Genomic DNA, 16521 nt, shown 5'->3' on the forward strand with positions numbered 1-16521 from the left:
CCCCTGTCCCCCCTGTGCCCGGGCACCCAGAGCAGACACTGGGTTGGGGGGCACAGACCCCAGCCCCCTTCCCCTGCTCTACCCCGTCCTTACCCTGACCCCCTCCCTTCCCTTACCCCTACCCAAAGCCCCCCGGTTACCCCAGCCCCTGCCGAAATGCCCCCCACCAGACCCCAATACCCTCAGCCCTCCCCACGCCCCTAATGCTCCTCATCCACCCAACCTTCACTCCAAACCCTAACTCCACCTTTACCCCAAGCCTCCCCCGACCCAAATCCCTCCCTTACCTATCACCCCCCTACCCCTAACCCCTACCCCTAACCCCTACCCCTAACCCCTACCCCTGACTCCTACCCCTACCCCTAACGCCTACCCCTACCCCAAACCCCTAACCCTTACCCCTACCCCTAACCCCTACTCCTACCCCCAGCCCCTACCCCTAACCCCTTCCCCTACCCCTAACCCCTACCCCTCACCCCTACCCGCAGCCCCTAGCCCCCTACCCCTATCCATAAGCCCTGCCCCTAGCCCCCTACCCCTATCCCTAACCACTACCCCCTATCTCCAACCCCTACCCCAACCCCCTACCCCTACCCCTACCCCCTAACCCTACCCCCTAACCCTACCCCTAACCCCTAACCCCTACCCCAAACCCCTACCCCTAACCCTAGCCCCTACCCCAAACCCCTATCCCAACCCCCTACCCCTACCCCTTCCCCTTCCCCTTCCCCTTCCCCTGCCCTTCCCCTTGCCCCACTGCCCTTGCCTTTCCCCACCCCCCTCCCCGCCCCTACCTCCCCTCTGTTTACAGCCAACACAGGGCAGAGCCGCTGCAGGCGGGGCAGCCGTGCCGAGCCCAGCCGTGCCGAGCCGTGCCAAGGGGTACCGAGCCGTGCCAAACGGTACCGAGCCGTGCCAAGCCGTGCCAAACGGTACCAAGCTGTGCCGAGCCGTGCCAAACGGTACCAAGCTGTGCCAAGCCGTGCCAAGAGATACCGAGCTGTGCCAAGAGGTACCGAGCCGTGCCAAACGGTACCAAGCCGTGCCAAGCCGTGCCAAGCCGTGCCAAGCTGTGCCAAGCCGTGCCAAGGGTGCCAGTGCCGCTCCATGGCGGTGCAGGTGCAGGCAGCAGCCCGTGAGCACGCCCTCGCCGTCACCCGCGACTTCAGCAGCAGCCCCCGGCTGAGTGAGTGCGGGGCAGGGCTCGGGGGGCTGCGGGGGCTGGGGGGGCTGGGGGGGCTCCAACACCCTGCGGGGTGCCTGCGGGGGCTGGGGTCACGGCCACCTCCCCACCGAGGGGGGCGCGGGGGTCCCCACCAAGGTCAGGTTCAGCCGTGCTGGGGGGCGCGGGGGTCCTCCGGGTGATGGAGCCCACCGTAATGGGGACAGTTCTGCCCCCCCTAGGACAACGTGCCAGAGCGTGGCACCCCCCCCGTGTCACTGCTCCCAGCCCCAAAACTGCTGGGTGCTGCTGGGGGGTCCCTGGGTTCACCGTGCGTGAGCCGGGCAGGGGGACCCCGCACATCTCCGGGGGCCCGGGGGCAGTTGGGGTCATCTCTGCGCCCCCCACCTGCCTGGGTTCAGTGGGGTCGGATGCGTCAAGGGCATTGGAGGCCATCGGAGGCCCACGGGAGGCCGGGGGGGCTGCGTGCCACCCGCTGTTTGCTGTCAACACAGGGCAGGAGCAGCACCACCAGAACCCGGCTGCGGGCGGCTTCTCCCCGGTTGGCGCTGGGCGAGGGCAGCCTTCGGCCTCAGGAGGGGCAGGGAGGGCAGTGAGGGGCTGGGGCTGCGCCTCAACCCGCTGCAGGCAGCTCCTGCCCTCCCCGGAGAGCCCTAAATTAAACCTGCAGGCACCGGCTTGCGCTGTGCACCCATGGGTGACGGTTTGCTGGCCAGCAGCCCCCATGCCGGGCTCAAGCAGTGCCCCCACAAACAGCCCCCCGTGATGTGCGAGGAGCTCGGGGTGCTGGTGGTGCTTGTAGGAACAAGGACGTGTTGCCCTGGGGGGGCTGCGTTGGTTTTGGGGTCAGGGAATGTGCCCGGCCTCGCACGGGCATGGTGAGCCTCGTGCCTTCCCCCACTGCTGCGGGGAGGTGGAGGATTTGGAGAGGGGGGTCCCGGAGCTGGGGGACCCCTTGGGACCCCCAGCATGGGGGTGGTTGGAAAGGGGAGGGTGGGAGCAGGGTGGGAGGCTGGTGCTGTCCCTGTAGGGCACACCCTGAGAGTGGCATTCGGAAGGGTTTTGGGGACTTTTATCAGGGTCCCCCCCGTGCGAGGCTGAGCGCAGCCGAGTGCCGCTTCTGGGTGCTCCTGTGGGCGCTGCGTGGCAGCTCTGGGGCTGTGCCTGGGGTCTCCAAAACGTGTGACCCCATCAGCTGCCAACCCCACGGCTGGGTGGCAGCGACACGGGGTGCCCGGCGCTGTGGGGTCCCCGTGGGAGCAGCCACACGGCCCCAAATTCACCCTGCCACCGGGCTGTCACTGGGCAGGGACACATCCCCGGCTCCGTGGCGGAGAGGACTGAGCCTGCCCTGCCCGCGTGGCTCTCCAGAGAGCCAGGAGAAATCAGCAGCTGCCACAAATCCATTAGCAGGAGCGCGTGGCACAAGCTCTTACCACCTCCTGCCCTTTGCCTTCAGCCACCTCCACGAAAAATCAGCGCGGGAGCTGAGTCACAGCACGGAGCAGGAGGCCGAATTTAGCTCCCTCGGGGTAGGAGCAAGCAGAAAGCCCAAAAAGCACCAGATTCTGCCCAGGAGGGGACCCGGTGCTCGGTGAGGGCACCGCTGCACCTCCACGGGGCCAGGCTGTCCCTGGGCACTGGGGGGCTGCTGGTGATGGGGAGAGAGACCCCCTGGGGCACCCCCTGTCCCCCACCCCAGGGCAGCATCCCCGTGCCCTGCTCCATCCCATCCCATATCCCCATCCCCATCCCCATCCCATCCCATCCCATCCCCATCCCATCCCATCCCTCCTTCCTTCTGGGCCAGTCTCGGCCCCCAAATCCCTCGCGGACGCCTGGCCCAGCTGGTGCCTGCTCTGCCCCCCCGGGGTGGGGTCCTGCAGCCCCCTCCTGCCGCTGCCCCCAGCCCTGTTTTGCCTGATAGAGATGTGACAGCAAGCCCAGCGCTTTTTTTTTGTTTTCCCATTTCTTTTTTTTTCCCATTTCTTTTTTTTCCCATTTCTTTTTTTTTCCCATTTTTTTTCTTTTTTCCCATTTCTTTTTTTCCCATTTACTTTTTTTCTTTTTCCCATTTCTTTTTTTTCCCCCATTTCTTTTTTTTCTCATTTCTTTTTTTTCCCATTTTTTCCCATTTCTTTTTTTTTCCCATTCCTTTATTTTTTTACCATTTTTTCCCATTTCTTTTTTTTCCCCATTTTTTCCCATTTCTTTATTTTTTCCCATTTCTTTATTTTTTCCCCATTTCTTTTTTTCCCCATTTCTTTTTTTCCCCATTTCTTTTTTTCCCCATTTCTTTTTTTCCCCATTTCTTTTTTTTTTTCCCATTCCTTTTTTTTTTTTACCATTTTTTCCCACTTCTTTTTTTTTTTCCCCATTTATTTTTTCCCCATTTATTTTTTTCCCCATTTCTTTTTTTTCCCCATTTCTTTTTTTTCCCATTTCTTTCCCCCCCCTTTTTTTCCCACATTTTTTTTTCCCATTTCCTTTTTTTTTTTTCCCATTTTTTTCCCCATTTCTTTTATTTTTTCTTTTTCCCATTTCTTTTTTTTTTCTTTTTCCCATTTCTTTTTTTTCCCTATTTCTTTTTTTCCCTATTTCTTTTTTTCCCCATTTCTTTTTTTTCCCATTTCTTTTTTTTCCCATTTCTATTTTTTCCTTTTCACATTTCTTTTTTTTTCCCATTTCTTTTTTTTTTCTTTCCCCCCCTTTTTTTTTTCTTTTTTTTTCCATTTCTTTTTTTTTTTTCCCCATTTATTTTTTTTCCCCATTTATTTTTTCCCCATTTCTTTTTTTTTTTCTTTTTCCCATTTCTTTTTTTTTTTTTCCCATTTTTTCCCATTTCTTTTTTTTTTCCCATTTATTTTTTTTCCCCTTTTCTTTATTTTTTCCCCATTTCTTTTTTTCCCCCCTCTCTCCGTGCTGCTTGTTTGGTTCACGCTTGGCTGCCGCTGCCATTCTTCGCCGTCCCTCACATGACGGTGCAGGTGTGTATGGGAACCCTGGGCCCCGGCGGCCCTAATTAGTGGCATAGTGCCTGGCCCCCCGCCGGGCTTTTCACGGGGGCTGCGAGGGGCTTGGGCAGCCCCGCGCCGTTTGACAGCGCTGCACAAAGTGACACATCGCACAATGGGCAGGGTGCGAGGGGGAGAGCGGTCACTTAGGGACTGTCGGAAAAGTTTGAGGATCCCAGGGGGCTCGGCTCGGGGTGCACGAGGTGCCCAAAGTCGCCCTTGGGTCAAGGGCTTGGTGCCCAAAATCGTCCTCGGGGCAGCAGCTCGGATCCGTGCCCCCCCGTCCTGGGGTCTGCACCGTGCCCCATTGTGGCCTCGCCGGGTGTTTTGGGTAAAATTTGGGTGTGAAATTTGGCTGTGGGACCCCCTTGGGCGGCGCTGAGCCTCGCACGAGTGCTGGGCACCGACCCGGCCACCGTGGGGCTGGTTGTGGCAGCCGCGCACCAGGTTTGTCGCCCAAATTGACCCAAACCCAGCCTCCGGTGAGCCCGTGGCACAGGGGTGCCTGTGCCAGGCTCTGCCCCGTGCCCAGGGCCCCGTGGAGAGGGATGAGGAGGATGAGGGTGAGGGTGATGAAGATAAGGGTGAGGATGAGAGTGAGGGTGAGGGTAAAGATGATGAGGATGAGGGTGAGGATGAAGGTGAGGGTGAGGATGGTGAGGGTGAGGATGAGGATGATGAAGATGAGGGCGAGGGTGACGATGAGGGCAAGGAGGATGAGGGTGAGGATGATGAAGGTGATGACGATGAGGGTGAGAGTGATGAGGATGAGGGTGAGGATGAGGATGATGAAGATGAGGGCGAGGGTGAGGATGAGGGCGAGGAGGATGAGGATGGTGAGGATTATGAGGATGAAGGTGAGGATGAGGATGATGAGGATGAGGACGTGGATGAGGACGAGGATGAGGATGATGAGGATGAGGATGATGAGGGTGAGGATGGTAAGGATGACGAGGACGAGGATGGTGAGGACGATGAGGATGAGGACAAGGATGAGGATGAGGGTGAAGATGAGGATGAGGGTGAAGATGAGGGTGAGGATGAGGATGAAGGTGAAGATGAGGATGAGGACGAAGATGAGGCTGATGAGGGCCATGCAGCGCTGCTCTTTGCAGCAGAGCCCTAAGCTGTCCGTGCCGAGCAGCCACCGGGGCAGGGGCAGAGGGCCGGAGGGGAGGGAGGGCGGCTGAAGCGGCACCAATTAGCGAGGGGGGGGCCCTTTGTCAGCCTCCCCCCCCTCACCCCTCACCCCTCACCCCCCATCCCTGCCCTCCGCCGCTGGAGTTAACAGTGCGTGAGCAGCCGGCCGACGGCGATGGCATCTGACAGCAGCTGCGAATTTGGGGAGGGGGCTGCCCGCTTGCCAGGCTCCCCTTCCCCAATCCCTCTCCGCCCTCAGGTTTGGGGCCCCCCCCTCCCTGACCCCCCCATTCCCAGCCCACCCACCCCGCCGCTCCGGGAATGGGTTTTTCATAACGGCTCAACGTCCTAATTATCCAAATTAGTGCTTTCCGAATTAGTGCTTTCCGGTAGCGGGGGCTTCTCCCCCCCCCAACCCCCCCCGCGCCCACCTCCCTCCTCCCCCCTGCTCTCGGCGCTTTCCCTTTCTCCTCGCTCGCCCCCTAACCCCGTCGCGACACCGCCCCGCCGGTGCCGTCGCGATATGTCGCGATATGCTCTGAGAGCTCCAGGTGGGAGCTGCCCCCGTCCCCTGGGGGGACGTGCAGAGGGCAGGTGCCCCTGATGAAGGTGTCCCCAAATTTTGGGGGGGTGTCACCGTGCGGTGACCCTTGGGCGCGTTCCTGCTGCATTTCGCTCCTCGTTTTGCAGGAAATGAGGAATTTTGCAGGAGGATCCCTCACATCTGCTTAAGGTTTCCCAAACAGGGCCAGGCTGGGTGACCCCCCCCCCCAAAAAAAAACCCCCCGAGCCCCCTGGGAGAGTTTCGCCCTGGGTTTTTCAGCGGACCCGGTGAGGAGCAGCCGCGTGTGCGCGAGGACTTCCCCCGCACAAAGCCCCCCTGCGCCCCTCTCCAGACCCACCATGGGGTCTGTCTGTCCGTCCGTCCTCCTGCCCACCCACCTCTGGGGGGCTCAGTCCCCCCAATTTCCTCCTGGGCACTGCAGAAGCCCCCCGGGGAGGCTCCCCCCGGGCTCCCCACGGGCTCCAGGTGACCGCGTGGCCCCGGGGGTCCCTGCCCGCATCCGTGGTGCCGTGATGCTGAGAGTGATGCTGTGGGGCTGGGGGGTCTCTATCAACCCCATATCCATCGGGAACACCCCCCCCCAGCCTCCTGCCTGCATCCGGAGGGCACGGGGATATTTGGGTTTTGGGAAGGAGGGGAGCAGACGAGGAGCTCGGTGGGTCGGGGGGTGCCGAGCGGTGCAGCCGGCGGCTCCGGTGCCCTCGGTGGGCGAGGGGGTCCCGGAGGGGCCGGCGGGCAGCAGGGTGCCCGCAGACCACCGTGGGGTGGGGAGGGGGCCGAGCCCGTGGGGTGCCCCACGTGGGTGGCTCCGGTGGCGGGGAGAGAAGAAAAGAGCCCAACAAAACCTCCCGAGGGAAGGGAAGCCGGGGCGGATATTTGCGAAGGGGAAATAAAAGGCAGAATGGTCACTTTGGGAATAAAAGGGACAAAAGCAGGAAAATTGGCGGCTGGGTCCCCCCCCCTTCTCCAGCACGCCAGCCCCCCAGGCTGCTGAATGGGCGGCGGGGCTGGCGGGGGCAGGAGCGGGGCGTAATTGGGTAACGAGGAGCCGGCTAATTGCAAAAGTGGCGGGGATTAACACCGGGGCGCGAGGGTGGGCGCACGGGGAGGGTCCCGGGAGGGATGGGGGCAGCTCCCCGTGCCCCGCTCGGCTTTGGGGATGGATCCTGCCCACGCACGAGGCAAGGGGACACCGTCCCCGGGCAGCCCTGGCCATGGGGACGCCGTGGGGACACCGTGGAGAGGGTCCCCGTCCCCTGCAGACCACCCATCCCCGCAGCTGGAGGGAGGGGGCCGCGAGCTCGCCAGCTGGCCCGGCCTCTCCAATCCTATTAGGATCATGAGGAAATCAGAGAGCCCGGTGCGAGAGGAGAGGGCAGGGGGCTGAAAGGGCCCTGCGGGGTCAGCAAAGCCAGGCCCCGCCGTGGCAGGCGTTTGGCACATCGGGGAAATGATCAAGGAGCAGCTGAGGGCCGGGGCAGTTCCCCGGCACCTGCACGTGGGGTTTGTGAACCCGTGTGAACCCCCCCTGGGGTCCCTGCGCTCAGCCCCGCTGGTGCTCCCCGCCTTTGGGTCACTTGGAGAGGTTCCCCTGGGACCCCCAACTCATCCTGAGCCACCCCCTGCTGGTTGTGCCCTGGGTCCTCCTGGAGGGACACCCCAACCCCACAGGGTGCTGGCACCTCCAGAGGCCCCCAGAGCCTGTCCCATGCTTGCTGGGATCCATCTCCCACTGCCCACCCCGGGGGATTTGCTGGGGCAAGCTGTGCCCCCCGGCTCGCAGCAGGGGCTTGGGTGGCAGAGGACCCTTTGGGTGGCACGTCCCACTGGGGTCCTGCTTGCAGCCAGTCCCAAAAAGGGGCTCAGAGCTGGGTGCTTGGAGGGGTCCGCGTCCCCAAATGGGGCTGGGGACTCGGGCTTGCCCCAGGGTCCCCCATTGCAGGATGCTGGGGAGCGGGGGCACCTCGGGGCGCGGGGCCGTCACCGTGCCATGGGGGGCACGGTCCCCATCCTGCCCACGTTGCCATTCCCTGCCCCAAGGAGCTGTGCCTCCTGTGCCTCGTTTCCTTGCTCATTTCCCCAACAGGTTTCATTTTCCCCTCTCTCCAACCTCGGCGACTCGCTGCGACGCAAACCTGGAAAATATCGACCGGCACACGAGCTTTCCGCCTCCTGGAGCGAAAGCTCTCGGCCGGGCCGGGGCAGGCTGGCAGCACTGACTCATTTTGGGCTCTAAATGTCGTTTTGTTTCGATTCCCTGCTGCGTGCAAAGCGGCAGCCCCGGCGCTCGCTCGGCTGCACGTGCAGCACGTTTGGAGGCTGCCCGTTTCCTCTCTTTCTGCACGTTTTTATTTCAATATTTCGGTGCCAAATGAGATGGAAACTCGTGGGGTGAAAGGGAGATTTCCTAGGGGCTGTGTCCAGCAGCCGAGGTCGAAACTGGCACCGGGGGCACGGTGGGGTCCCAGGACCCCTCTGTGCCATGCCCACGGTGCCCACGGGCTGGGGGTGGCGATGTGGGGAGCGGGCTGGGGGCATCCCCGTGGTCCCCGGGTGCTGACGGTGTCCTCGTCCCACAGCCTACAGGACGGTGTGCGGCGTCAACGGGCCCCTCGTGGTGCTGGACAACGTGAAGGTGAGAGCCCCCTCCTCGGTCCCACGGGGCTGGAAGGGGGGCAGCATCGTCCCACCGGGGGGTGGATGTCCCCAACTGTCCCCTCTCACGGGGACACACGGCCCCAGCACGTCTTTGGCCACCAGCTCACTCGGTGGCCGTGCCAGCGAGTCCCAGTGGTTGGGGGGAGTCCCCTGTGCCAGGGGGTGACCCCCTTGGCCATGTCATTTGGGGCTGGGGGGGGACACCACCGTGCTGTCCCCACCTGGGCCTGGCTGCCAGCCCCCTTTTGGGGCAGGGAGTGGGCAATGGGGCAGCGCGACCCCCGTCCCCTGGGCTGTCCCCTGGGCTGTCCCCTGGGCGCAGCGGGGTTTTGTTGGCTCCTTTCTCTGGCCCCTTTCACGCCGGGCGCGGCAGGATGGAAATTAAAAAGCTCCATGAAAGAGCCGGGCTGCGGCGGGTGTTTCCTTCGCTTTGTTGTCCTCTGTGCAGAGGTTTTTTTTTGCAGGGGAATTAAAGTCCAAAGTTCGCAGCGGCCGAGCCAGCCCCGGCGGCTGAGCGCGAGCTGGGGATCCATGGAGAGGAGGAGGAGGAGGAGGAAGAGGAGGAAGAGGAGAGGAGAGAGCAGGGCTGGGCAGGCTCTCGTGGGGTGAACCCCCTTGGATGTTGTCCCCAGAGCTTGGGGGGCTTGGCTTCCCCTCCTGGGGGGCACGGGGCATGCGGCACAGCTGAGGGCACCCGGGCACGCTCCAGGCTGGGGCTGGCGAGGCAGCACCTTCCCCTCGCTCTTCCTCCTCCTCCTCCTCCTCCTCCTCCTTCCTGAGCCTCTGGGCAGCAGTGGGGTGCGTGGGGAGGCGTGGGGGGCTGCGCCGTGTTCCCAACCATCCCACCCTGACCTCCCACCTCTGCTTGTCCCCCCCCCTTTCCCAGTTTGCCCAGTATGCCGAGATCGTCAACTTCACGCTGCCCAATGGCACCAGCCGCAGCGGGCAGGTGCTGGAGGTGGTGGGCTCCAAAGCCATCGTCCAGGTGAGCACAGCACGGCGAGCAGGGGCTGTAGGGCACGGCACGGCCCGGGGCTATGTCCTGGGGCTCTGTCCTGGGGCTCTGTCCCCCTCCAGTGGTGGCTGTCCCAACCCTCAGGGTGCTGGTGGCCGCGGCTGGGTGTCCGGGGACAGGCAGGAGCCGTGGTTCTGGCCCTCCAGCTCCTGGCACCTCTGCCCCGATCCACCCCACGGGTTGGGACTGGGGGCTCCCAAGAGCTGGGGGGGTCCCCGTGAGCATCGGGGCCCTCTGTAGGCAAAGGGATCATCCTGCCCAGGCGGCCCCAGTCCTTGTTCACCATCATCATCATCATCTTCATCATCACCAGGCCAGCGCAGTCCGTGCCTGGGGTTGCCGAACCGAGGTGGCTGTGGGGGCGACCCGTGCGGGACCTCGCTGCCGAGCTTCACCCCTCTAATGCTGCCCAGACCTTTGCAGCACCCTCTTAATCCTATTAGGGAGTCAGCCTCAAAAGGGGAAAAAATAGAAGGAAAAAAGGAAAAAAAAGGCTCTGTTGGCAGGAGCTTTGGCAGGCAGAGCCGCGGGCACGCACCCGCAGGCACCGCGCCGTCACCCGGCTTTCCCAAGGCTCCAGGGGGCCCCCGGCTCTAATTAAAGCAGCAGCCTGGAGGTTAATTAATACAAACGGTGTCAAATATTATACGGGTGAAACTGCCTTGGGTTTCCCTTCCCTGCTAGGGGCAGCGCCGCAATAGGGGTCTCGCCGTGGGGCTGCTGCGCTCCCCGCCGCCACGAGCACCTCGTCCCCCCTGGGGGTGCTTCGGAGACACCCAGGGGTCTGGGGGCACGGGGTGTCTCTGCAGGCCTCTAGCACGTATTTATAGGGCGTGAGCTGGTGCCAGCAGCTTGGGAATTTATTGCAGTGACGCTTTACAGGTTGGGAAATATTTACCCGGGCGCATGGACTTGTGTGCCCTTGTGGGTCGGGGGCAGCCGCCGTGTGGTGTGACCCAGGGGGTGCCCAGAGCCAGCGCTGGGTGTCACCACCCCCCCTGCGTCCCCAGGGATGCCCTAAGGGCACCTCGTGTGTCCCAAGCCCGTGCTCCCCAAAGCTGGGGCTGGCAGAGGGGATGGTGACCGGGAGCATCGCCCTGCTGCGCTCTGAGCCAGCGCCTCTTGGGGACCCCTTAACCCTGGGATTTCTCCCTCTCCTTTATCACCTCTCCCTGGTGCTTTTTTCCCCACGAGGGCAAACCGAGTCGCCTTGCTGATGAAACCCAACCCCACAAGAGACCCCCCCGTGCCCCTTTCTGCCCGCTAATCCCCGCTAATCGCCGCTGGCTGGGCTCCTGCCCCGCTCCCTGCAGGTGTTTGAAGGAACCTCGGGCATCGATGCCAAGAAAACCTCCTGCGAGTTCACCGGGGACATCCTACGGACACCGGTGTCTGAGGACATGCTCGGTAAGCCCGGCTCGGCCAAACCCTGCCTGGTCCCAGGACACGGAGCTCGGCACGGCCCGGGAGGGTTTTCCCAGCGGGACAGCCCAGCTCCAGCCCCCAGCCCTGTTATTCTCGGCTCAATCTCCTGACCCCAACCAGGGCTGCACCGTTCCCTCGTGGCTGTCTCCTGCCATCTCCTTCCCAGCTCGTGGGGAGCCGAAAAGGGCAGCGGTAAAGGGCAGGGGGCACGGTGCTGAGCGCCACGGGGCTGCGTGTCCCCATCCTGGACAGGGTGTCCCCATATCCCCTGTAGGGTTTGGGCAGGGAGGGGGGGGGCTGTAGGATCTGTCCCACCCGCGGTGCCCTTCAGGTGCTTTGCTTTATCGACCTCGGTGCCACCGGCGGCGGTGAGGGAAACGGTCAATAAAGCAAAACAAAGGGAAAAGCAGTCAATAAGGCAAAGCCCCCCCCTGCCTCTCCTCGTGCTCCAGCAATGAATTAGACGGCCCCGTGCCACCGCTGCCTGCGTGCCCAGCCAGCACCAAGGCTGCTGACCTTTCATGCTCGGCGCTCTCCTCGCCCCGTTCCCATCCCCGCCGTGAGCTTTATGTGCTCTGACACCCGCTAACGCTGCCCCGGCCCCTATGGCCCTATAGGGGCGGCAGGTGGGGGGCTTCGGAGCTATCGATCCCCAGCGGAGCCGCTCGATGAGGAGGCTGGGCAGGAGCTGCAGTGCTGGAGCTGTTTGGGAACCCTCTGGCACCCCCCCCCGGAGCCGTTTTGGGGACGTTGGGGTGCCTCGGTGTCACCCCAACCTGGGGACCCCATGGAGAAGGTGGCATGGGTGGCATCAGGAGGGCTGCGGGGACCTGGCCCCGTGTCCTGGTGCCTTGCTGCCGTGGGGCTGTGCGTGTCACCCAGCCCTCGCGTGCCCACGCCCCGTGGCACCCTTGGGTGCTCCCCATTTCCATTTCCACCTCGCAGCCCCCTGAGCTGCTGCCGGGGGCAGACGTTTTGGTGCTCCACGCTGCAAATGGCCCAGCAGGGTACTGGGGCTGGGGGCACCCTTTGGGGACCCAAAGCGCTGCTTTTCCACGAAGGCGCAGCTCAGCCTCAGCCACCTCTCACCCCAGTGCCCAAATGCACCCGGTAGCACTGCCGACAGCCCGGGGGGGGGGCACAGCAGCCCCGTCCCCTCCTGCCCCCCGGGCCCCAGCAGCCCTCTCCTTGCAGGTCGTGTCTTCAACGGCTCCGCCAAGCCCATCGACAGCGGCCCCCCGGTGATGGCCGAGGACTTTCTGGACATCAACGGTAACGGGCGCGGGCACCGGGTGGCCGCACAGGTCCGAAAAGGGCTCCTTATGAGTTATTAAATACTCTATTAATTATTCTAGTTATTATTCCATTAACATTTTTGTGTTATTTGGGGTGCCCCACCGGCCTTTCCTCCTCCAGGCCAGCCCATCAACCCCCACGGGCGCATCTACCCCGAGGAGATGATCCAGACGGGCATCTCGCCCATCGACGTGATGAACAGCATCGCCCGGGGGCAGAAGATCCCCATCTTCTCCGCCGCCGGCCTCCCCCACAACGAGGTGGGTGCCTTCATCCCCCACGGGGCAGAGCGGGGCCACGAGCCCCTGGCACGGGGACGCAGCGGGGGGAGTTTTAGGATCCTCGCCCCCTGCCCTGGCTCTGCGTGGGGCTGGGATCTGCCACGTCCACGCCGTGCGGGGTGGGTGCCAGGCGCACCGCTGGGGTGCCTCAGTTTCCCCATCCGCAGTGCCCCCTTTGCTGCCCCATTAAGCCAAGAGCCGCGCTGGGGGGGCAGAGATTTTGGGGCTTAAGAAGCGTTTGGGCTCCGCACTCAGTCACACGGTCTGAATTTTTGGGTAGAGCTGTGTCATGGCCTGAATTTTTGGGTAGATGTGTGGGGCCAGGTGCTGGACTCGATGATCCCCGTGGGTCCCTTCCAACTCGGGATATTCTGTGATTCTCCACAAGATGAGCTGTGGGGTTTTCCGATGAGGGGTGCCCCCAATGTGGGGTGCCCTGAGCGTGGGGTGGGGGCTGCAGAGCCCCCCCAGCATCCTCTGAGTGATGGGCGCTGCACCAAAACCACCAGGCTTGGGTGGCTGGGGGCAGGGATGGGGACAGGGACAAGGACAGGGACAGGGACACAGGGACAGGGTCAGGGATCGCAGCCCCTCGCTCCCCCCGCAGCAGCGGCAGGGCGCAGCGCCAGACGGTGATGCAGTGGGACAGAAAAACGTCCCTGACGGATCGGGAGTGACAGGGGAGAGTTCACACGGCCGAGCCGGGGCTCGGTACGAAGGGCACGGTGGCACGGCCATGGGGCACAGCTGCCTGTGTGTCCCCCCCCCAGGTCCCTGGGGTCCCAACCTCTGCGGAGCACCTGGGGACAGCGGGGACGGCTGCGGGGTGGGCGGCTGGGGATGCCGGTGCCCATTTTGGGGATGCTTCCTCTTTATTTTTCTGTGCCCCAGCGGCACCCCCTGCCCCTCAGTGGGGTCTGGGCGTGCCGTGGGGCCGTGCCGTGGTCCTGGCGTGGATGTGTCCCCCGTGGCACGGCCCCGTGCTGCACGCCTGCCCCGTCCCGCTGCAGATCGCCGCGCAGATCTGCCGGCAGGCCGGCCTGGTGAAGAAGTCCAAGGACGTGATGGACTACCACGAGGACAACTTCGCCATCGTCTTCGCGGCCATGGGGGTGAGTCAGGACCAGGAGGGGACCTCGGCAAAGCCAAATTGTGCGGGGGCACCCCGCTGCTGCCTCTGCCTCCCCGCGCGCGGAGCTGCCGCGTGCCCGCTGAGCCGCTCGCCCCGCAGGTGAACATGGAGACGGCGCGCTTCTTCAAGTCGGACTTCGAGGAGAACGGCTCCATGGAGAACGTCTGCCTCTTCCTCAACCTGGCCAACGACCCCACGTGAGTCCCCCTGGGGGGCTCTCTTCATCCTCCTCCTCCTCCTCCTCTTGCTGGGAGGCGCTGCAGGCGCCGGGTGCTTCCCCCCGCAGCCCCCCGGCATCCCCAGCCCCTCTCCCCGCAGCATCGAGCGCATCATCACCCCGCGCCTGGCGCTCACCACGGCCGAATTCCTGGCGTACCAGTGCGAGAAGCACGTGCTGGTCATCCTGACGGACATGAGCTCCTACGCCGAGGCCCTGCGGGAGGTCGGTGCCACCCTCAGCCCCCTCCCAGCTCCCCATCCCCACGTCCCCACGTCCCCACGTCCCCAGACCCCCTCTGCTCGCCCCGCTGCCCCCTCCGGCACCGCCCGCAGCCCCCTGCATCCCGCAGGTGTCGGCAGCCAGGGAGGAGGTGCCCGGGCGCCGCGGCTTCCCCGGCTACATGTACACCGACCTGGCCACCATCTACGAGCGCGCCGGGCGCGTGGAGGGCAGGAACGGCTCCATCACGCAGATCCCCATCCTCACCATGCCCAACGACGGTGAGCGTCACCCCGGGGTGCACGGGAAACCACAGGGCTGGGAAATGCCAGGCTGGTTTATTCGAGCTGTTTTGGGGGAGCTTGGGGGATCTGCCATGGCTTTTTTGTGTTGTTTTGTAGCAACACTTGCTTGGTTTCATTTTTGGTTTCTTTATTCCCCACGCCAACTTTTTTTCCCCCTGCGCCAACCCAGGCAGGGCATGGTGGCGCATGGTGTTACGCTGCAGCCAGAGTGTGGTTGGGCTGGGCACGGGACTGGGGGGCACGCAGGCACCCCCGAGGGTGTGTAAAGACCCCCACAGGTCTAAACCCAGTGTTTGCTTGCCCTGTGGTGCGGGACCTGCTCCTGTTCCCCGCTGCATCCTCCGGTGGCACTGCTCCATGCGCCCCGGGCTGGTGGCCGGTGCCGCGGCCGTGCCCACGGAGCAGCCGTGCTCACGCCGCCTGCTTCCCCCAGACATCACCCACCCCATCCCCGACCTGACGGGCTTCATCACCGAGGGGCAGATCTACGTGGACCGGCAGCTCCACAACCGCCAGGTTTGTTCCCGGCGCCGCCTCGGGGATGGGTCCGGATCCGTGCCCCTGGGCTGGGGAGCGCGGCGATGCCGGCTGCACCGGGGCTTGTGTGTGGGGGGGGAAAATTTGGGGGCCAAGGGGGCTGGCAGTGTGGGACCGTGCCTGTCACCCCACAGATCTACCCCCCCATCAACGTGCTGCCCTCGCTCTCCCGCCTGATGAAGTCGGCCATCGGGGAGGGCATGACCAGGAAGGACCACGGCGACGTCTCCAACCAGCTGGTAAGGGCTGGGCGGGAGGGCAGCGGCACCCATTGTCCCTGCAGCCCCCTCCTGTCCTGGCTGTGGGCTGAGATCTGGCTCATCGTGGGCTGGAGCCCTTCGTTTTGGCACCCAGCCTCTCCCGGAGGTGCGGAGGTGCCTGGCCTGGGAAGCTGGAAGTCCCCAGGGCGCAAAGTCCCAGCGGGGCGCAGGGGACGCACGGCTGTGCCTTGCCCTGCTGCAGGAGCGAGGCAGCCGGCAGGACGCTGCTCACTGAGCACAAATTGCTGGGTTTTGGTGCTGTGGGGTCGAAAAATGCCCACAAATGCCCATGCAGACCCTGCTCAGGGTGTCCCCAAGCGTGCCATGAGCCGGGGGCAAGCAGCCAAGCCCAGGCTGGCATTTTCCCAAGCTGGGCAGCCTCCAGCTGCGCTGCTCCTGCTGGGGCTTCCCGGGTTGTCCGTCTGTCCTGACGGCACCCCCTGCCCCCCAGTACGCCTGCTACGCCATCGGCAAGGACGTGCAGGCGATGAAGGCGGTGGTCGGGGAGGAGGCGCTGTCGGCCGACGATTTGCTGTACCTGGAGTTCCTGCAGAAGTTCGAGAAGCAGTTCATCACCCAGGGTACGGCTGCGTGGGATGGGATGGGATGGGATGGGGCAGAGCCCGGCGCTGCCCAGCCCCTTGCACTGCCCTCCCTGCTTCTCCCCCAGGCCCCTACGAGAACCGGAGCATCTTCGAGTCGCTGGACATCGGCTGGCAGCTGCTGCGCATCTTCCCCAAGCAGCTGCTGAAGCGCATCCCCGAGCCCATCCTGGCCGAGTACTACCCGCGCGAGGCCAAGGCTGGGGGCCAGCAGGCGACCAGCACGGCGCTGTGAGCTGCTGCTGCCGCCCAGAAACTTCCCGTTTCCAACCCAAACGAGAAGGAAATTGCCAGAAACCCCCGTCCCGTGCGCAATAAAGCAGTGTGATCTCCAACCTAAGCTGTGCGCTCCTCCTTCCCACCCTGGCTCCGAGCTCGCCCTGCCCCGTTCCTCCCCATGGCACTGCCCCGTGGCATCCTGGCGCTGCTGTCCCACCTTGTCCCCCCCCCAGGAACCCTGCCCCACGCTGCTGCTCCCCACGGCCAGCCCCACGGGCTCCAGCAGCCCACCCAGCCCGGCTCCGTGCTCGGCTGCAGAAACCGCCTGGGTGTCTCGTTAAACTGCAGCTCCTTTTCCTTTTTTGAGAGGACCCAGGAGGTTTAAAGCCCCCGCGAAGGTGTTTTTGTTGCATTTTTGCACCAAAAAGGCTCAGCCCCGAGGGAAATGGG

The 16521-nt window shown here is 63.6% G+C and overlaps 1 protein-coding gene across 4 annotated transcripts in view; it reads left to right on the plus strand.

The window, feature by feature from the left end:
* Window positions 1-16187, plus strand: part of ATP6V1B1 (ATPase H+ transporting V1 subunit B1) — a 36494-nt gene extending 20307 nt beyond the window's left edge. For 2 of the 4 annotated variants that reach the window (XM_084516380.1, XM_084516379.1), the window contains exons 2-15: window positions 861-1186; window positions 8482-8537; window positions 9447-9545; window positions 10889-10982; window positions 12195-12272; window positions 12417-12556; window positions 13588-13689; window positions 13809-13906; window positions 14028-14151; window positions 14279-14429; window positions 14887-14969; window positions 15125-15229; window positions 15702-15831; window positions 15921-16187. In XM_084516380.1, the coding sequence (XP_084372506.1) occupies window positions 1108-1186; window positions 8482-8537; window positions 9447-9545; window positions 10889-10982; window positions 12195-12272; window positions 12417-12556; window positions 13588-13689; window positions 13809-13906; window positions 14028-14151; window positions 14279-14429; window positions 14887-14969; window positions 15125-15229; window positions 15702-15831; window positions 15921-16087 (1506 nt within the window). In that variant the 5' untranslated portion in view covers window positions 861-1107 and the 3' untranslated portion in view covers window positions 16088-16187. Of the gene's footprint in view, window positions 1-849; window positions 1187-8481; window positions 8538-9065; window positions 9166-9446; window positions 9546-10888; window positions 10983-12194; window positions 12273-12416; window positions 12557-13587; window positions 13690-13808; window positions 13907-14027; window positions 14152-14278; window positions 14430-14886; window positions 14970-15124; window positions 15230-15701; window positions 15832-15920 lie in introns of those variants that run through there. The other 2 variants (XM_084516377.1, XM_084516378.1) reach the window with 2 other exon arrangements.
* Window positions 16188-16521: the final 334 nt, after the last annotated feature.

Source organism: Aythya ferina (assembly GCF_964211825.1).
Source record: "Aythya ferina genome assembly, chromosome: 4".
Classification (NCBI taxonomy): domain Eukaryota; kingdom Metazoa; phylum Chordata; class Aves; order Anseriformes; family Anatidae; genus Aythya; species Aythya ferina.